We start from the raw sequence: 21,642 nt of genomic DNA, 5'->3' as shown, positions 1-21,642 counted from the left end.
GCAGCCAACCCTCTCATGGTTTAAACCATGTGAGAATGAGAGTACCTGTGACTGTAAAGGGTCTATACAGGTTGTTCCCCCTGCTGTGAAGTTACAGGAAACCTTCACAGCATCACAGACACAGCCCTGGTTGGGGTCCATGTAAAAGTAACCTGAAAGATAATCAAGTCTAGTGTTTGTCCATCATTCAGGAGAATGTATTTTACAACATAAAGTCAATGACTGATTTACAACATTATGAGTCTATTGACAGATGCTCACCATCAGTCAGATGTGGGTGTATGAGTCCCAGCTCATGGCAGGTGGTGCCGGGGTCGTCCTGTGTTCCCAAGGGCCAAATGAATGATTCCTCTGCCTCATCACTTCGAGGCAATCTCGTGTTCACCAGCCTGGGCCTCTATAAGATTTCATCATTAACCAGAATCATGATGCCAATCCTTGAATATGACTAAATGCAAAGCAAAATTAAGACAGACAGGTTGTACCAACTTTTTCTTGTCCTCCCTTTTCATTCAGGTGTTTGGGTGTTTGTCTGGAGCTTGTCAGCTTTGATCTTGTACTCGTTGTTGTTTTGGGCTCATTTCTTTGACCTGGGCTTGGCTTTGATCGTCCTCTTTGTGTCAAGCCATGTTTGCCTGGAGCTCCTGGTTTCCCCTGTGAAAGACATGAGTATGACTCCAAGACCATGGCGTGAAGCTACTGGCCATTACACAGTATTCAATGCTGCTAAGCTTCAACTTCCTATGAGACGTTTTTTTCAGTGTGTTGCTGCAACACTAAGTTTGTTAATCAGGCTAGACATTTTTTCATCAGTTTAATTTTTTTTTGCATGTGCAAAATGTCTTACTGGAGGTCCAGGCTTTCCTGTCAGTCCCTTAGGTCCTCTCCTGCCTTGGAGACCTTTCACTCCCTGTAAAGATCCAAACACAGTCATTCTGTCTTGCATCAAGAGGAGAGGAGACTACAATTATCCATAAACCAAGATCTTGATTCATTTTATATAAGCCTTGGAAAACACATTGAGGAATAAGACCCTCATTTACAATGGTGCCAAGGGTACAATGAAGTGTTAATACATTGAAAGAAAAAAAAACCAAAACATAAGAATGAAATAAATAAATATGCATTTATATACAGTAATACAAGGAAAAAGGTCGTAAACTATCATTTTTGATGATTCAATAAAATACTATGGTTAAAATACTATGGTTAAGTCAACTAACAGTTACAATCACTGCAGGAGAAGTCAGTTCACACAAACGCTCACCTTTTTTCCATGCTTGCCCTTTAAAAGACAAATATAAATGTCTTTAGTTACCAATTTGAGTAAACAATATTTTTAAATAGCAGAGTAATATCAAAACAACATACAAGAAGTCCATGGAAGCCTCTTAGCCCAGGTGGACCACGAGGACCGGTGCTTCCCTGTGAAAATGATGATTGATCAATAATTTGCTATTCCTATAGAAAGAAGAAATAAAAGAAAGTGCGAAATAGAAAGTAAAATATAACTTACCTGTTTTCCTTTACGACCTATTTGTCCTTTGTTCCCCTGCAAACCGGGATTCCCCTGAGATAAAAATGATATATGTGATCAACATTAATTGATGTTTGTGCTGTTAAATTACTTTGTATGAAAATCATTTCAACCAACCTTCAGCCCCAGGGGACCAATCGGTCCAAATATCCCTGTTTCTCCTGGGAGACCCTGTACATGAAGAACAGACGACCAAAGACAAATTGTTCTCTGAAAAGACGTGTGATTCTGAGACAATGCATTATTTTTTGTGTCACGTTTTATCTATGAATGATGTTGCACATATCTATTAGGATACATTTTATTGTGGGTTGAGGACCTTTTACCTTGGTACCAATTCTTCTAGATTCCCCCTTCTCTCCTGTCAGTCCTTGAATACCCTGTATCCACACACAGATGATGCAGATGTTGACATGAACAGGAATATGATGCTATGTTTATGAATTTAATAATATACTGAAAAAATGTATAAACCTTTGGCCCAATTGGTCCAGGAGGTCCACGTGGTCCTTTTTGTCCAGTTTTACCCTGAGTGATGCAATAAGACACATTGAGACACAATAAGACACATTTCACAGTGAATTGTGTTAAACTGTCTGATAAGAAGCCAAATCTCTAACTATATTTAAGGCGAACATTATATAGTGATAATATATATCTGACTTTTAAATTAATGACGTAATATTGTACCTTAAACCCTCCTGCTCCAGTGTTTCCCCTGATCCCAAGAGGCCCCGGGTTGCCCTGAAATATTATACGTATGTAATACCACAAAATAGACATGTAAACCACAGTAGAACTGATATTTATGAATGAGACGCCACATTTTTTAAAAGTACCATCTTGCCGGACCAGCCGGGTGCTCCAGGAGCTCCTCTGAAACCAACGCCCCCCTTTGGTGTGAGCACAGGAGAGATTTATTTTTAGTAAAATGGTTGAACAACAATGATAAATTGCAGCATGGTACATTTTTCCTACCGTATATCCTTCATTACCCTCAACCCCCAGTAACCCGTCCAGTCCACTCAAGCCCTGACAACAAAATCACAAAACAAGAAACCAGTTATCATCGACACATTCCTCTCTTTAACTTTTTAATGTGTTCAAATATCTAATATCTATAATAATCTGTATATGTCCCAATGTAAAATATATATGTTTTAGGTTTATTGTCCTTTTAATGTTAAAGGTTCAGTGTGTAGAATTTAGTGACAATTAGTGGTGAAGTTGCATGTTGCAGCTGAAGACCCCTCATCTCACCCTCCCCTTCCAAACATTAAAGTGAACATGTGGTAGCCTTCAGTTGAAAAACCTGACAGCCTCCGTAGAGAGAGCCAGCTCCCGATGTAAATATAAAGTATTTAGATATACAGGTCCCATTCTAGGGTAAAGAAAACAACAATTTGTACAATTTAGATGAAACACCCAAGAGAAAACATCACTAGGATTATAATACATCCAATTTCTGCCAATAGATCCATTTCACCTAAATCTTACACATTGAACCTTTAATACTTGAGATGAGCTGTGGTTTACCAGTAATGGATTGTCAGTATATTTAAAGGTATTTATTGAACAGTATCTGTCAGAAGGGATACTTGCTGGTTTTCCAGGTGTTCCAGCAGGTCCTGTTCTCCCCGGGTCTCCATGAGCTCCCTAAAAACCAGACTTCATTAGAACGTCCAAGATTTGACTTTGACAAGATAATTGTATAAATAATCATAAAACTCACAGTTTTCCCAGGGGTCCCTTTATTCCCTTTCCTTCCAGGTTGGGGCCTTTTTCCCTTTAAAAAGACAATAATAGGTAATAAAAATCAGATTTCAGCTGATCATGAGTATCAAAAACTTCAAACATAATGAAGGTGAATACTCAATTATGATGACTTAATTTTAATAGGACAAATACACTGGCTTCCTTTTACCTTTGGCCCTTGATTTCCTTTAGCTCCTGGAATTCCACGAGGACCAGCAGGTCCAGGTCGACCTTTCGCACCAGCAGAGCCGAGGAAACCGATCTTCCCCAGTTCCCCCTAAAAAAATACAGCGACGTACTTAAAATTGTGAGCAAAACTTGCACGTTTAGCAACTTTGATTTGTAAATCCATTTCTTAAGAGTTCAAATAATCAATCTCACAGCAATGCCTCGTGCTCCAGGTTCTCCTTTTGCACCGATTTCACCTCCTATGCCCTGGGAAATAAAGAGGGTTATATAAACACACTGTGTCACTGTGGTAACATCTTCATACAGACCATTATATATGCTTGACCTGATTAATGATGCCTGAAGGGAAACAGAAAATAAAATCCCACCATGTCTCCTGTGACGCCTGGAAGACCGAGTTTGCCCTTTTCACCGTGACTGCCCTGAATTTAACCAGTACACATCAGAGACAGAATTAAATCTCAATAAACCCCTTTAACAGATCAGTGAGAGAGTCAGAATGAATGAATGGTACATTACACCTTTATCCCAGGGCCTCCAGTTTTGCCATCAAAGCCCCTGTTGCCTGGTAAACCCTGAAAAACACAGGAATTAGCCATAACATTGAAACAACAGGTGAACAATTTCAATGTTGTCAGCTGATCTTTGTTTTTTTTATGGATAAATACAATAAAATAGTCATGGTCAAGATCAAGTTAAGTTACATTTGTTTTGTATGTGACAGATCACCAACCTTGAAGGGCTTATAACATAAAAAAAAACTGTTTCCTACAAAGAGGCCACAAATTTCAAGGTGGAGATTTCCAATGATTGAAAACATGTAAATTCAATTTTAAGTCAAACATACTGCTGTTGATGGTCCAATTTGTCCATGGGGACCCATACTCCCAGGAGGGCCCTGAAGGAGAATAAATAAACCTTCAGTGTTTTTTCCAGCTATGTAATAGTCAAACATGTTCACACGTATCTTATACATCACATAAACATCAAATTACCCTGACAGAGACTTTACAGAATTTAACATAATTGTAAGTTCAACAGTGGTACTAACAGCTGGTCCCTGGAGCCCCTTCTGGCCTTTGCGTCCTGTCATCCCAGTGTTGCCCCCCAGGCCAAACCGTCCAGGCATGCCTGATGGGCCTTTCAGGCCTGGATCACCCTGCAATAGCATAGTTAATCAGGACTTTCATTAACATCAATCCTTAGCTAATGTTCTCTGTCATTGTTCTTGTATGACTGACCTTGAGACCCAGAACCCCCTGTTTTCCTCTGACTCCCTGCACTCCCATGTATCCCTACAAAAAAATGTACAGACATTATAGCAGATAGCATTGTCATGAGTAGATTCCCTTGTAAAATACAAATCAAAAGTATTTTTATTTAAATATGACTCACCTGTTTTCCTGGCATACCCTTGGTTCCATTTAGCCCTTGATTGCCAGTGTCCCCATTAGCTCCCTTCGGCCCTTTATCTCCAAGAGGTCCAGTGTCCCCCTTATCACCCTGTAAGGTATGTTAAATAACATCCAATTATTCAGAGCTTCTATGATCTCAAATTGTCTAACTTTTGTTATTTAGAATCACACATTGACTCACAGATATTCCTTTTTGTCCAATTGAGCCCTCTGGTCCCCTCAGTCCAACTGGGCCCTTAACACAAGAACAGCATTGTTATGGACATCTTCTCCTACAGTCAAATCAACAGATGCATAATCCTGTTTTTAAATCTTGGATTTGAATGACTTTGCATCAAGTTAGTTAGTTAAAAAAAGGAAAGGTAAAAAATCAAAGCTGTGAGCAACTCAGTCTAATCAATATACCTCCTCACCATCGAGACCAGCAACTCCCTCTTGCCCCAAAGCCCCTGTAGATCCCTGAAGATACAACATGGAGAGAAAGAATCCTTAAACAGCTTCACTCCAAATTACCTGCGCATCAAAGAGACAAAAGTGCTGTGTAGAGGAGAAACTTAACCTTCTCTCCTTTGAAACCAGCCAATCCAGTTGGTCCTTGGGATCCATCTTTACCCTGAATACAAAGAGAATAAAGGAACGATTGGCCCCAAAAAATTCACAATGACACCGATGGGGTTGAAGTGCTGGCGTAATCTATGACAACGCATCATCACTGTGAAACCAGAAGTGACGAGAAAACCCAAGAGGAGACACAAGAGGTTTGCTGTTAGTCAATAAATCAGCTAAATTCAAAACTGGTGTTCAAAGAAACAAAATGTCAAGGCTGACACTGGACTTGACCCATGGTAGAGCACGCTGACTCATTGACATGGTCTTCTGTGACAGATGACTGTAATGCAGCCATTATTGATGGTTTCAGTGTGCGCGCACCCTGTGAACCCCAAGGGTTAAGTCTTGACGTAGGCAGTCGAGGTGGAGTTGACCATAACAAATTAGTGCATAATCTTTTTTGGTTAGTATCAATCTTTGATTTTTGTTTGCTTTCAGCCTGAAGCATTGATCAGGCTTTTAAGTCTTCTGGTAGTTAAGTAGCTGGTGACCACGAGCACTGAGTCCATTTTAATTTATTTTTACTTAATACGACAGTGAACTGGGATATGTAACACCAAATCTACCAAACAGTCAGAAAATAAAGGTACACATTGACAAGAGCACAAAATTAAACTTACTGAGTAACCTGTAACTCCTTGAGGACCCACAGGACCTTGTGGTCCTTGGTCACCTGGGAGGCCACGGGGCCCAACCTCACCCCACGGTCCTATGTTGCCCTGAATACCCTGGAGGGGTAAAAACATGCAAAAACTAAAATAAGAAAGAACGACAATAGATGGACTAAACATAGTCTGACCAACTGAAGAATGCAAAGGCATGACGTAATGGAAGTTATTGGTCTATAAAGACATCTCAACATCTGTCTCGCCTGAAACAACATTTTAAACCTTAAAATATGCAATCATGTGATCTGTGTTGGATTAGCTTGGAAATAATAGGACAGGCAGTAAGCACATCTACTGTAGGAGAGGACTTTCACCCAATGTCCATACAAAATGTATTAAGAGACTCGCAGGTCATAGTAGGACAGCATGTCATAATTCACAGAGGGAAACTTAAGGACACAGTAAAGGACTGGTTGGATGGAAATGCTTGGAAGGAATGAATCACTGAAATTAACTTACAGGAGCTCCTCTGTATCCTCGTGGTCCAGACATGCCCATCTCACCCTGAAGGACAGGGAGATACTGTTAGTAATTGAGCTCAGAGAAAGAAATTCCAGAGTACTTACACTTAAAAGTAAGTAAAATGATGGTGTAGAGTGGCATGGATATTGTTATGGCAGTTGATTACAGAAAATAATAATGACTACTACTACTTCCTCTACAACTACTACTGTTAATAATAATAATTTGAAATATAACATACTGGGGGGCCTGGTTTTCCGTTTGGTCCTTCCTCGCCTCTCTTACCCTTCATAACAAGGTTAACATATTAAATTGAAACATAAAATCGACATCACGTAAACGTACACAGACTTAACACAAGGTTTTGAAATGACTCGTACCTTTAATCCTTCATCCGCTGGATGTCCACTGAGGCCTACTTTACCTTTAACACCCTAAAGGAAACCAACAGATCTCAACATCATTAGGACACCGGTTTAGATATCATAGGAATCCATGTAATGAATGTTGGTAACTTACTCTGTCTCCTGGTTTTCCTGGTGTTCCCTCCAATCCACTACTGCCAGCTTCACCCTTTGAATGGCACAGGCAATTTAAAGGTGTTAACATTCTCTCAATCACATCATATCCTAGAACTCTTACCTTCCCTGAAACTACTCTTACTTTGTCTAAATCTGTTTGTCTCTCGTTAAATCAGTTTAAGAGCTGTAAAACTTAAGGATGGTAAATAACTCACACTCTTTCCTACATGTCCTTGGAGGCCAGGTGCTCCCGTCTTTCCAGGTGATCCCTGTGGCAGATGTTTATCAGACAGTAGATATACAATTTGTGTGAAAATTGACTTGTGTCATTTATGATAATAGAGTTAAAAGCTCACCTTTGGGCCTGGTGTTCCTGGGTCGCCAATCATTCCATTTGCCCCAATGAGGCCCTGATAGAAAGATGTATTGTTTTGATTATAATCACATATCTTGACTTTTTTACTCATCTGTGTAAAAGAACATAACATCTTTTCATGAAATTGGAAAAATCAAATCAAATAAAACATTGGTTTGTGTGGTGATAAGTCTTTGGAAAAAGTTAGAAACATTAGTATTAACTTATTGTTTTAGTTTGGCCTTACCAGGACTCCATGAGGTCCATCCTGTCCTCTGTTTCCCAAATGACCTTGAAAACCCTAAGATGGGACAGAGATCATGTGAAGGTGATCATTTGACAGTCTTTTATTTAGTGGTAGTGGATGAAATATAAACAAGTAAATTCCCAAATTCTTCCAAACTACGCTGGACAGAAAAGTCACATGGTAACGTGGTTCTAATTGTAGATATTTTAAAATGTTCTCTACTGTGTGTAAATATGAGGGTTCAAGTGTGATCACCTTCTGGCCTTTAAGTCCAGGATCCCCTGTGAATCCAGGCCTTCCCTACACAAACAGTTTACACACAAACAAACAGAGTGTTTTATTAACGTTTTATAAGAAGTTTTAGTAGTTTGTCTGCTTTTCACAAATTGACGCATAAAAGTCAACAATCTACAAATGTAATCATGCAAATACAGTGTATATAATATATATATATAACTATAATAATATCTGAACACAGCAGTCACATAAGCTCAGTACAAGAAGTGTAATCACATAGGAACCTTAATACCAGGTTCTCCTTCACGTCCTCTCTCCCCAGATTTTCCCATCTCTCCCTGAAAATTGACACTGGGTTTAGAACGAGCAGCATCCAGAATTTATATTTTACTTGTTTATTCTATGTTTCATTCTTCAGCGATATAAATAACACTAGCATACTCACAATGGGACCAGGTACTCCTGAAAATCCTGCTTGGCTTTTTCGACCCTCCAGTAGGAAAAGTGATAATAATAATTGATTAGGATTTAACATTAGGTGAAAAAAACATTAATCCGAGTATTTTTTATATTAGACCAAAATTAAATCTCTCCTGATGTGAGTACAATGTACTTTTAATTTAACCTGACTCGTTCAGTATCCACACTTGTACCCACCTTGTCACCTCGAGGCCCAGCGGCTCCTTGAATACCAGTTGGCCCTCGATCTCCCTACATAAACATACACACACACAAAATTACACAAAATACTCAAAAGAAAAAGACATGATTCCAACAGTTTTCTCAAACCCACCTTTGGACCATCTTTTCCCTGCTTTCCTTGCTCCCCCATGATGCCATCAAACCCCTATAATAATAGAAGCATATGCAAAATAAAACGTGGGAATTTCAGTTGCTGTTCAGTAGCATCTTGTGAAAAATATTTGTCCATTAAGTTTATTTCACTCACGCTCGAACCAGGAGGTCCTGATGGCCCTGTTGGTCCTTCAAGTCCCTCTAACCCCAATGGGCCTCGACGGCCCTTTGAGCCCTGTTTACCTGGAGGCCCTGGAGGCCCCTGTACACAAACATAACAAGACAATGTTCACTGTTCTGATCAAAGAACAGATTAAAATCATCTGAACTGATTGACACGAAGGATCAAACTCACTATGTCTCCCTGAAACCCTGAATCGCCCTTGTCTCCTCGCTTGGATTTATTCCCCTGTTAGAGAAACAGTAACAGTATAATGACATAGAAAGTTAAGATAATTAAATACTGTCATAGATAACATCTTTATAAATAATTTTTATGGATGGAGTCAATATTGAAATTGCTTTAAGTAATCTTACAGGATCACCTGAGGGTCCAGGCTTTCCTGGATTCCCATTGGCTGCCTGTAATGAGAAAATTAAATCTAAATACATATCTGTGGTAGTGAGTGTCACCTCTGTAGAGGATTTGGACTCATAGCCTTACATTAAGTCCAGGTGGTCCAGGTTCTCCTATATCTCCTTCATCTCCCAGATCACCCTGGTCAAAATGAACAGAAGACAGAGGAGACTCTCATGCAATAATTATAACTGCAATCCAATGTTGCATGATCTTTTATTCTCATGTTTTAAATGTGTACTCACAGGGTCTCCTTTAGGACCCACTGGTCCAGCTGGTCCTGGATTCCCCTAAGAGAAGAAAATATAACATTTATTTTGTAATATTGTCACGTAATAAAAATTATCTAATTCAAGTGTGGCTGCTGTGTTTTTGTATGATGAGTGAGGTATGCATATATAAGGACACACATATAATAAAATACCTGTAGCTCAAGAAACAGGAGTAAATCTGCAGTGACTCTAAATACACATCACAACACCACAACATTTCTGACCAAATGCGCTCATTGTACCTGAGGACCACGAACACCTGGAAATCCAACTGTGCCCTCAGGACCTGGTTCTCCCTGAAGCAAACCGTGTACACACAGATTAGACTTGTATTTAGGTATTAAGATAATGTGATTATTATTATTCATTGTCCGTGAATCTGCATGTGCACCTGTGGTCCAGCTGCTCCTCTGACACCCAATGCACCGTGATGACCCTGATAACATAAAACGTATTGTATTTCACAAATATTGTTTAATGACTCACTCCACAACTTGATGCGCTGGCTGTTTACTTACCGGAGGTCCTTTCACTCCTAAAACACCTTTCAGTCCTCCGGAGCCAATTTTGCCCTGAGGAGCAGACAAATGAATTGCTGCTGTCCTTACTTCAACAGTGGCTATTTGTTTAATTCCAAATTAATTATAGTATTATCTCTATATTATGTTATTTAACTCACAGGTGGGCCTGGCGGTCCACTGAATCCTTGAGCTCCAATCGCTCCCTGGAAACAATAAAAAGCAAAGACGGCTGTGATCAAGATCTATCATATTTACAGAGTTATTTTAATTTAGAAGCGATGGATAACTGTCACCCAGTGAGCTGCATTGACACTTACTAGAGTTCCTGATGGTCCTGGAAAACCAGGAGGACCCCTGGCTCCGGGCATTCCCTGTAAACAACAAATGTAAAGACATTTCTGATGCTGCATTGCTGAGGGAAAAGTTCTCATTGATTTGAAGTCAGACTACTTGAAAATGATTTTAAAGCAATCAAAATGACCATAATTAAAAAGTAAAGTCACTTACTATGTAGCCAGGGAGCCCCACAAAGCCTCTAACTCCATCATTTCCCTGTGAGACAGAAAAAATACAATAACGTAGTTCAGCCATCTTCCCCTCGTAAAGACTGGGTGTGTATTGTATCCTGAATCTTACCTTGTCTCCGGTTCGTCCTCTGTCTCCTTGTGGTCCAGCTTCTCCTTCATAACCCTACAGGCAGAAATTTTATCACAGACATAAGAAATTATAAGGTAGCTGCAGAAAATAGAACTTAGACATTTAGACAAAGAGACCGACACACATGCACTTGGGCCTCTATAATTGAAATCCCCATAACATTAGAAGTCCAGGCCACTCTTACCCACTCACCCAGCTCCCCTTTACTGCCATCCTCTCCTCTGTAGCCCATGGGACCCTGGTAGGACAGGCACACAATATATTTATCAAGCTGCAACAACTGCGCCAAGTGACATTCCAAACAATACAAATATGTTTCCAAATGGATTTACCTGTTCTCCAGGTAGGCCTGGAGGGCCCGGGTCAGCGCCTACTCCTGGGGTCCCCTCTCTTCCGGGTCGGCCCTGGGGCCCCGGCAGACCCCTTGGCCCTGGACTACCCTGCGGTTCAATACAACATGGAAAGTGAAGAAGTCAACACATTTTGCTCAGAAAATATCGTTGTCGACTCTGATGAGATGCAAATAAAGTAGAGATACCTACCATTGTCCCTTGAGCTCCCCTTGGTCCTTGTTTCCCAGTAATTCCAGGCGGCCCCTAGAATATAGAATCAGACACTGGAGTCTTTTTACCATCATTTATATTTAATATTGTCATGGCCCGAAAAAGTTTACCCCTACAGCTGTTTAACCTCTTCCTCTCACGTTCCAATTACTTACAATTGGTCCGGCATCTCCAGGAGGTCCAGGAGGCCCCATACGCCCTTTAACTTTCTAAAATACAAAAACCACAATGTTTGATATTTTAATCACAATACAACTTCATAGTTTACATTCAAAAATGTGTCACTCACTGTAAATAAGGTAACAATGTACGTAACAACTTTATTAATTCAGTAATGACAAAACACGGATCAATAGTTGCTTCAACACCATTTTTTCTTTAACACAAAAACCTACTGGCCAGGAGGACACCAGCTTTTTGTAGATCTTCTTTTTCTACGAAGGAGCAACATAAAAAATATTACAGCACAGACCTTCAATTCAAATAATGTAATTTGAGAATAAATACATTTATACGGAATAACACATGTAATGTATCTCTAAATCTGCAACAATCACGTTCTTAAACCTTTATTTAGTTGGCAGGTTTTTTAATGTAAAAAATTTGATTTATACATCAGAGGCAATGGTTGTCCAACAACTACCAACAATGCTTTTGACTTTAATCGCCTTTAATACTTACTCATATAATATTAGCATGTAACGTGTTGCAGATGGACAGATTCCCTAAATGTTTATCAGAAAACTAGCCAAACATTAGCGAACACTTCCTACTCCATTAACCCATGCATATTTTTGTCCATTGCTGTATTTTCAGTCAGTTGCAGTGGCTTTAAACTCTCATAATGTTTTTTAACATCAATATTCATACTCTCAACATAAATTCAAGTACCGAAGCAGCACAGATGGTTCATGGCCAACAACCATTAGATTCACAACCGTTTACCTTGAAAGCCACCCATCCTTCCTCAGAGGTTTTGAATACAACAATGGCCGGCATCCCTGGAGGACCAATGGGGCCTCTGTATCCTGTCCGCCCAGTCCTGCCCATAACACCTTGATATCCCTGAAGGGAAGGGAGATGAGATAATCTGTATGATTTGCAAATCAGACATTGGAATCACAGAGTTCACAGGTTTGATCAGCTCTGCCCAAAACAGGAATATCTCATCTCAGTTAGACGCAAAGTGAAAAGGTACACAAAGACGTGCTGAGCGATGTTTCAACAAGAATCTCACAAACACAACCCTGACAGTATAAACTGATTCTCAGGTCTGTTAGAAGAAAATAAGCCGAGCCTTACATGTTACACAACAGGCATTGCATTTGAGATGGTTTGATTTGCGTTCAGTAAAGCAGGTCAGGACAATAGGATGAGTCATAGTTTATATGTGTTTTGTATACAAATAATTAATTGATTAGTGGATAGAGGTTATATACGGGTTGTGCAGAGTCAGAATTCAAAGATATGTTTAATGTTTTATAGTTGGATGGAATTTAGGATGTGCTCTTAATTTGTTGTGAATGCGAAGCCTTATTTATGTACAGTTAAAGTTACTGATGACAAAGTAACATGGAGGTTGATGAAGGTTTTCTTAAGTCTTGGAATAAGAGACTGACTTGTGGCGTGGTGTGGAGTTTAGCCGAAGTTTGACAGTTTTTTTCGAGGTTCCTACTGAACTTAACATTACACTGCTTGTTAAATCCATGTGGAAACTGGTTTAACTGGCCCATTTGCTTTGTATCAAAAAACTGTAAAAACTTACCAACATATCTAACAGACATGAGACAGAGGGAGCAAATCCTTTTAATGACTGTATATTTCTTATTGGCTGCCTGGCAAATGTTTGATTTACATCTACTTTTTAAAATACTAACGTTCTGATTTCTAGAAGCTTTTATATTTAAACTTTCTTTACCAGCTAAGGCTCAAAGAGGCTAATGGCTGCAACTGGCAGAGTTGTGCAGTTTGTTGTTGTTGATGTTTGTGAGCAGTACTTTCCCTACACACTGAGCCATTTGTTTCATTGTGCAAAATAACTAAATAAAGTCTAGATTTGCATATATACTTTGTCTCCTTTAGGTCCTGATGGCCCTGTTAGTCCAGGTGGTCCCTGTAGTCCCTGAGGAAAGAGGAACATAGAACAATTAGGCAACAGCCCACCTGTCAGAAATGGCAAAATAAATAAACAAATGAATAAACCAACAAAAAAATAATTATACTAATGAACAGAAATATTCCATATAACATATTGACAAAAGCAGAATGAGATATTGCAAAACATCAACAGCCCTGGTTTAACATGATCTCCTGGACAGAGGTTAATTATGTCTTGATTCTGGTGAGTTTAGCACTTTTCTTTGATTATGTTTAATAAAAGTACAAGGGTTTGTAAATGCTTGTTATTAAAACACTGTGCATGGTTTTTGGTCTGAGATAATGTGGAAATGGTGTATTTCATGGGAGAGTTAAACCTCAATCCCTCCCTTTTACCACAAGCACACACGCACACACACACACACACACACACACACACACACACACACACACACACACACACACACACACACACACACACACACACACACACACACACACACACACACACACACCCACACACATCTTTTGAATTGACTATGTCACCATCTTGGTAATCAACAAGGCTCCACTCAAACTTAATTTCATACCAATTCGTGACAGAAAATTAGATTAGAATATTTCCCTTATTTATGAAATGTCATCTGTGGTTTGTTCATTTACTTATAACATCATTGATCATCATTAATACTCACATTTATAAGCTTGCCCTGTAATGACACAAAATGTCTTCCAATCAATTAATTCCAGGTCTTAATAAACATTTACGCAGATACAGGTAAATATAAACAATGTCTTACCCTTTGACCTCTGACCCAAGGTTTTAGTCCTGCCCCGTGATGTCTGACTGAGGATGCAGGCTGCCGATTGGCTGCTTTAACATTCTGCTCTGGTGACTCAGTCTCTGATTGGACTATGAAGTCTTCATGGGGGAGCTTGGAGATCGACTCAAGTAAAGTTTGATTATTTTCCTCAAAGATGCCGGTGTCATTATCATGAATTGCTTTTTCCATCTCTGCTTCTCTTTCCTCCTCCTCCTCCTCCTCCTCCTCCATCACTAAATCTGTCTCTTCTTCATCTCTGCCGCTCCCCTCTTCTCCACTTGGAAGTCGTTTTGGTGGTGATGTAGCCGAAACGCTACCTCCCTCAGCTGTGATGTTACTCAGTGCTGCTGAGCTTTGTTGTGTCGGACCTGAAAGTGTCAGATTTGGAGCCTGCACTTTCTGAGGAGCAGCAAAGTCTTGTGTCACCTCTCCCTCCGCTGATGTGTCCTCTTCTGCTGCCACAACCTTCAGGGAGGGATGAGTGACTGCAGAAGCTGGAGGTGTAATCATTGCTGGTGAAGTATCCTGTTTGGCCTCCTCTGTTCCTCCGTCAGGTGAAGCGTCCACACTGGAAGCATCAAACCCTGATTCTGTGGTGGAGCCTGAGATCAGAGTGATGAGAAACTCATGAGTCCCATCAGAGAAACGTCTCTCTGCAGCTTCTGTCGCTCCCCCTGCCGATGGTGAAGTGTCACCTTGAGCTGTTGGGTTCTCAGGTTGGATGTTTGGACTTGAAATAGACGTCTCCACTCGCTGCCCCACAGATGCATCATTACTTGTGAAGCCCTCTGTTGCTTCACCCGATGGCTGATGAACTTGAGCAGTGTGAGCTGTGTGGTTGGAAGCGACTGTCAAACTCCCTTCTGTTCTCTGTGTCTCCTTCAGTGTCCCTGATACTTGTGATGTCTGTGGCTCCTTAGCTCCAGCTAGAACTGTCTCCTCTCCCACAGTCTTTGGTCTCTCTCCTTTGGTTGTGCCTGTAGTCTGAGTTTCTGCACCAGTCTGAGCAGTGTGTGTCTTCAGAGCGGAGGTGCTGCTCTCTGGATTCAGTCTTCCTGTCAGCACAGGGAGTCCGGCCTTCACAGCTGTGTCCTGAGGGGAACCGTCTGGTCTGGATGATTCTCTGAGGCCAGGATGAGAAGTCACCTCATCTGCTGCTGTAACCTCCTGGGAGAGATTTAAATGAGAATTTAAACCTCATCATGTTCAGTCTCCTGCTAAGCTTTTTCTATTTTATAATATTTGGTGAGAATAACATAAGTGGAGCAAGATCTCCTTTAAACTTTTAACAGGTAAAGGATTTGTTATTGTCATATTCCTTACGTACATTATAAAGGATCTCAAAAATAGATTAATTAATTCTACGACATACAGTCAGTTAATTGACAGAAATAATGGCAAAATAATTTAAAAAAACTGCACACAATAACGAAAACAATCAAACTATCTAACATGCAGTATAATATAATATAATATGACATAAATTATGATATAAGATGGTATAATATTTAAATATAATGCAAATTTCTTAATGCGAATAAGAATAAGAATCAGAATCAGAATTAGAATCGATCGTTATGTTTGCAGGAACTTGTCAGGTTGTTAAATTAATACATTCAATCAAAAAAGAACAAAAATGTTTTCAGGACAAACATTTTGTGAGTGGAACCCTGCACTTTAGACCAGTGTATGCTAGTTGTGTGTTATTTGTACCTGTGTGTCAGTCAGTGTTGAACAAGTGTTGTTGTAATGTTGACAGTCCTGCTCGGCTGCTGCAGGATCTCCCAGGACAAAGCTCATCTGCTGGATGGTTCCCTGAACATCACAAACACAAAAACACCAGTTGTAGCTTCAGTGAATTTTATTTTTCAGTGTGTGATGATGACTGATACAGTGTCTGTTCTGCCGCAAGACCACAAGAGGACACTAGAGTCAAAATATTGCAGAGGCAATTTGAAAGTTGCAAAACATTTCGGCAATTTTCTACAGAAAACTACAATTTGTGAAACATCTAAATGTAATCTGCCGTAATTAGGATAACTAATAAGGCTTGTTTTTGGTCTAACTGTAATGACATGATACTACAATGGAAAACTGTTTTTTAAAATCCCTTTTCATCCAGAGAAAGTGGAGGGAAAAGACCTGGAAGGAGGAAATTAAGAAAATCGGGCAGAGTTCTGTCCCTTTACTTTTATAATTGTACAAGGACATGTCATGAAAGATGAACTTACAATCTAAACAAGTAAATAATAAACGAATAAAACAGCAAATAACTTCTTAAATAGTTCTGCTGGCAGCGAAATTGTGCAAAAAGACTCAAAGACTGGGCCTTTAAACCGGTTGTATAAGTCAGTTGTAACAAGAAAACTCAATATGAGGCACTCAGTACGCAGCCAGGTCTGCACACTGCTTTAAGAGGTGTGAGTTTTATTGTCAGGCCTCTCACTGTAACATCGAGCAGCCAAACCTGCAGAGGTACTGTGGTGAAATACTTCTTTCTGCTGTGCCACCATTGTGATCTAATGCTGAACACATTAAAAAGATAGTGAAATTTCCTGCACATATTCCATGAGGGTTTACAGGTCGAAGGAAACCTCTTTGCCCGCGTCTCTCATCCTCTCACATGTAAGAATCCATTTAAACCTTCAACAAATATATTTGAGCTATGACGTAGGCTAGTGATCAACCATGTATAAAACACATGAAGACAACAGGGATGCCTCCATTCACAGGAAAACCTCTTAAACCACTGAAGGAATAAAGCTGGTTGAACACATTAGAGTTAAGTGTAATTTCCAGTGTAATGAGACAATCTCTCTTCATTGTATTTTAACTTTTTACTCTATAACAGACAGTCTAAGGAGCAGACAATAGACAATTCCATGAAATTGCGGAAGAAATATTAAAAAATTTAAATAAGATCAGAAACTCTAGTCAGTGTTTAAAATTTGAAGCAATTTTAAAATCTTTTCCTAATATTTAAATACAATTCTTTGAGTTCTTTCAGTGATCATGAAATAAATCCAACGTTTTTAACATCTATCCGCTAACAACATTTTAACAGACCCATATGATAGAAGCAGACTTACGCAGCTCAGTAGCAGCAGCAGCAGCACATCAGCCCCCTGCATGGTTTCTGACAAAGACAAACTGTGGTCTGCTCTGACTGTTGGTGTCTGTAAGTCCTCACACACTCCTGCAGGGGCTGCACTTGAAAAAACACACACACCCCTCCAGCTCTGTGGAGGATTCACGCCTGTGCTGGAAAGACCACACAGCTCCAGCCGAGAGGGACGATCAACTCAACAGACAAACAAAGACTCTCACCCACTCACTTATACCGTACACATGTGGCTTTGCTTCCTAATCCTCAGTGGATCCCATCAGACACTGTGGTGTGGTGTGCTGGGCCTGTTTCCTGTAAATCCTGACACTGATGTGTGCCCGAGATGAGCAGGGAGATTTTGCTGACCTCTCAGTTTTTATGAATGTTTTCATTCCAATTTAATCAACAAAAAGAAACCAAATGTGAGCTCAAGGTTTACAAGTAAGACTCTTTTTAACTTGACTCACATTTATGCCTTCTGGAGCTTGATATATGACATATTGCACTGGAATCGCTACTTTCAACTAATCATATTGTTGAAGGAGATCCAACGATATTCTCCTTAGAATCTTAGAATAATTGAATTTTAATCTCTTATATTACAATAGATGCTCGATAAACATATACCTCAATAGACGTCATCAAATGTGATTTATTTTACCATTATGACTCCATTCTGCCCAAGTTGCCTTTGAACTTCACATTGATCCCTGCACCTCCACCTCTGTTGTCAGGGGTCGGGAGGGGAGGACTGTGGCCCAGGTGAGGAATGTGACACTGGGATCAGAAGAGCGAGGCAGGGGCGGCTGCCCGATGACGGTTGGTGTAGGATGAGGTTGGTGCTTACCGTAAACGGTGTGTGGTGAGGACTGGGAGCTCCTCCCAGCAGCGTCAGGCCCAAAGTGCTGATCCGCGGTCCCAAGCCGTGACGCCAGGAGGTGCTCTCCTGCCGACTGCAGTCCAGGTACAAGCTGAGTGTGGATAGAGAGAAGGCCAGGGAGAGCCTGTGCCACAGGCCGTCCCACAGAGCAGCAGCAGGAAACCTTTCAGACATGTGTGGGAGAATTTTACACACATTTAAGCAAAAGCTGGTGTGCTACTTCAGATAGTTATTCTGCCTTCATTGGAAAGTTCAGTTTGACAACTTGTTTCTGGCTAAAGTCTATATTGATCATATTCTCCGACTAATTACATTTAGTCAACAAATTAATATCTTTTTCACCTCGTGGAGGCTGTGCGTTTTTATCTGCGTTTGTTTGTCTGTTATCCGGATTACGCTACAACTACAGGATGTATCACAATGAACCTTGGTGGGAGGATGCAGAATGGGTCATGGAAGAACCATAGACTGGGAAGAACCTATTAAATGTTAATGCAGATCTGTGTGGGTGCCTGGATGCAGCGATTTTCTTTTTCCATTTTCTTTTTCATCATTGAGACCTATAAGGCGTAAGCATGGATTTGAATAATTATCTTTTTTATGAGGAATGTTATCTCAACTCAGTCACAAAATGTATTTTGTAATTTTGGCCTGCGTTCATTGTAAACAGTTTGCTCAATCTTTCTGTGTACATAGTAAACGTGCCTGATCTCAATACACATGTGCAGTATGGCGGCTGTGGCAGAACTTCTAGTTTCAACTGCAGTGATTCAATATAACTCAAAGTAAATCCTGCTGCTCACCTACAGGAGATGACAATGTGACATTTATACTTCAATAAAAATAAAACACTGTTTCCTGTCATAGCCTCGGAAAACTTGTTTTAACTGATTAGTGTTTGTAACACGGAAAAATCCATCATTACTTATTAAGAGTTAATTATTCAAAAACTGCTAATCTGCTGTGGATCTCATTCCATTGGTGGGGACCATTTTAAGCACAAACCTACAGAGTGAGGACATTTTTGGAAAGTGAGGACATTTTGACCGGTACTCTCTTTTTCAATGTACTGTTTGAGGATAAAGACTTAGTTGTAGGGTTTGGGTTAGAATTTGGTTTAGGTAAGGGTTAGGCATTTAGTTTTGATGATTAAGGTTAGGGTAAGGAGCCAACGAGTGTGTGTGTGTGTGTGTGTGTGTGTTTGTTGTTTCTCACTCATAGTGTTGTTGCCAAACACTGACGACAGTGAGGAGTCGTGGGCCAAGCCTCAGCTGGAAAAGCTCCTCCCCCTCCTGGCCTAAAACAACCAATAGCGTCCTCTGCTCTGACCAGCGTTGACCCAGACGCAGACGCATCAGCACACTCAGCTCATCTGGAAACCTGTCATGTAAACGTTAGCGCGCTCACACACAGATGTATACATGCACTCATTCATGTGCCACAAGGACACACACATTCATTATAACCTAATCGGTCACTGGACATGGACAGTTGTGAGACGTGTGTATGGGACAGTATGGAGCTTAGGTTGTGGTGTCACAGAGAGACTGTCCTCACTGAGAGACGCTTCACATGTTAATGTAAACTCTATCACAAAGCTGCCAGATTCAGGCGGCATCTGCAGCCTGTGCGTAAACAGTCAAGGTCAAGTTTAACACCGGGCGCTTGAACTCCATCCTTTCAACCTGCACATCATGGAAATAAAATCCCCTCTGGACAAACAGCCCCCCTCGAAGTCTTACACTCCGCTGGTCAGTTTTCGACAGTATGTCAGTGTGACTGAGCTCCAACACATAAGCCTTTATTTCAAGATGTCTGTGTTTTGCAAAATGGAAATATCACATTTAGAATTAGTGTTTAACATAAGACGACCTTGAAGTAATACATTGTGAACTGCTCTTGGTAAAAAGCTTTTCTTATCTGCACTCGCTGGTATTAGTTAGTTCACAATTGTTGATTCTTACACGGGTCCAAAGACTGAAGCCGTTGGCAGGACGAGTGTGGAATACTGTCCAATCTGATAGGCTGGACATCCTCCCCCATCGTCTGTTGCTGAGACATTGTAATGAGAGGCCGACTGCATGTCCAGAAGCTGCAGCAGATCAACTTCAGAAAGACACAGTTTAAAATCAAAAACCAGACAGCTGTGGAGAGACTTTGATTTCTTTTTAGACAACTTGATCATCAACATAGAGTTTAACGTTCAGATTCTCACATGAAATTTAGAGGGTGTAAACATGAAGGAACATTTTAAAGATCACTATTCAAAAGATTTTGCTGGTGTACATCAACGTAACAAAACAACATCCCAACACACCTCTTCTGACTCAGTCACTCAGCAGAAAAGTGGAAAACAACATTTCTATCTCAAGTGGGTGGGTGTATTGTGTTAATGTGGTGTAAACAGCTGGATTAACCCCAAATTTCCTTTGTAAGAGCTTTCTATCCAACTCTAAGTCAGTGTACCTTTCCCCGCTGCTGATTCCATGATCCCTCTGCTCCTCCCATGATCCTTTGCCTCAGGATGAAGGTAACGCAGCAGCGGCGTGCCCTCTCCCTGTGGTCGCCTGTTAGGACTCACCACACACAGACAAGCTTGAACCCACAGCGCCGAGAGCAAAGGGGAGCTCTGCATCGTGTCCTCAGGACAAATGATGCTGGAAGAACATCTCTGCTGCTTTTACACATGGACCGGAGGGCCGGGCCTGACCGGCATCTCACTACGTCCTGATCTCTCAACAACAAACCAGATCTCTCACCTAGGTCTCTGCTCAGCTCCCAGTCCAAGGACTCTTTCCCACTGGGCTATTTTAGGATTATTTGAACATCCACAAACATGGAAAAACACTTGTTTCCGAGGGAGATTTACAAAAATATTGTAAATAGCTTGGTCTCTTCTTCTTTTCATCCTGTCTTTCATGCATATTTGGGCAATTTCAACCTTGAATCCCAGATAGTATTAATTGTGTGGGCATACACATGTTCCACTAGAATGAAATATAAATGCTAGGTCTGAGTGCTCCCTTTCCAAGATGTATAATATTTATGTATGTACTAGTTTGCAAGAAACAGCACAACATAAAGTATATTTACAGTTTAAAGTTAAATTTCTAAATTATTATTTTTACAATGCATTGTGTTACATGTTCAGATCATTTTCTATATTTGTATATGTGATCTACAATGATGCAGCAGCAGCATCACTGGTGAAGACGAAACGGCTCAAGTAGCTCTAGTAGGTTTAAGTAGAGAAGTTAAGGTTGTGCTTTTACTTAAGTAAAATGTTATTCATACACTACTGCACAAGTGTGTTGGTATCCCTCCCTGACTTAAAGGACTTAAAATCATTGATGTT

The 21,642-nt window shown here is 40.4% G+C and overlaps 1 protein-coding gene and 1 long non-coding RNA gene across 2 annotated transcripts; both read right to left on the bottom strand.

The window, feature by feature from the left end:
• Nucleotides 1-53: 53 nt before the first annotated feature.
• Nucleotides 54-648, bottom strand: LOC133960419 (uncharacterized). The gene is made up of 3 exons (XR_009921921.1): nucleotides 490-648; nucleotides 262-397; nucleotides 54-152 (listed from the first exon to the last, which is right to left on the bottom strand). It is a non-coding gene; the product is annotated as an uncharacterized LOC133960419 (long non-coding RNA).
• Nucleotides 649-1,455: 807 nt separating this feature from the next.
• On the bottom strand, nucleotides 1,456-20,922 carry si:dkey-21p1.3 (collagen alpha-1(I) chain). Its single transcript, XM_062395657.1, has 43 exons — nucleotides 20,754-20,922; nucleotides 20,252-20,393; nucleotides 18,255-18,450; nucleotides 16,015-16,116; nucleotides 14,997-15,468; nucleotides 14,728-14,903; nucleotides 13,449-13,502; nucleotides 12,326-12,445; nucleotides 11,776-11,814; nucleotides 11,536-11,589; nucleotides 11,360-11,413; nucleotides 11,150-11,257; nucleotides 11,002-11,055; nucleotides 10,797-10,850; nucleotides 10,668-10,712; nucleotides 10,478-10,531; nucleotides 10,319-10,363; nucleotides 10,158-10,211; nucleotides 9,882-9,935; nucleotides 9,613-9,657; nucleotides 9,455-9,508; nucleotides 9,146-9,199; nucleotides 8,945-9,052; nucleotides 8,789-8,842; nucleotides 8,653-8,706; nucleotides 7,155-7,208; nucleotides 7,016-7,069; nucleotides 6,633-6,677; nucleotides 6,126-6,233; nucleotides 5,302-5,355; nucleotides 4,877-4,984; nucleotides 4,723-4,776; nucleotides 4,533-4,640; nucleotides 3,850-3,903; nucleotides 3,674-3,727; nucleotides 3,462-3,569; nucleotides 2,516-2,569; nucleotides 2,377-2,430; nucleotides 2,012-2,065; nucleotides 1,864-1,917; nucleotides 1,655-1,708; nucleotides 1,517-1,570; nucleotides 1,456-1,461 (listed from the first exon to the last, which is right to left on the bottom strand). Exons 1-43 carry the CDS (start codon nucleotides 20,920-20,922, stop codon nucleotides 1,456-1,458), a joined length of 3,546 nt encoding a protein of 1,181 aa, XP_062251641.1.
• Nucleotides 20,923-21,642: the final 720 nt, after the last annotated feature.

This window comes from Platichthys flesus, chromosome 9 (genome assembly GCF_949316205.1).
Source record: "Platichthys flesus chromosome 9, fPlaFle2.1, whole genome shotgun sequence".
Classification (NCBI taxonomy): Eukaryota; Metazoa; Chordata; class Actinopteri; order Pleuronectiformes; family Pleuronectidae; genus Platichthys; species Platichthys flesus.
Note: the sequence above shows the minus strand (reverse complement) of the source record. Positions and strands in the feature narration are given on the sequence as shown.

What these genes read in the sequence shown, in the direction of transcription:
- si:dkey-21p1.3 (XM_062395657.1), bottom strand. Translation starts at nt 20,922, where the DNA reads ATGCAGAGCTCCCCTTTGCTCTCGGCGCTGTGGGTTCAAGCTTGTCTG. An exon ending in GAGGACGAACCGGAGACAAG is followed by an intron (nt 10,713 to 10,796) that starts GTAAGATTCAGG and finishes TCTGTCTCACAG; the next exon opens with GGAAATGATGGAGTTAGAGG. An exon ending in TGGGGCTCCCTGGCTACATA is followed by an intron (nt 10,532 to 10,667) that starts GTAAGTGACTTT and finishes TGTTGTTTACAG; the next exon opens with GGAATGCCCGGAGCCAGGGG.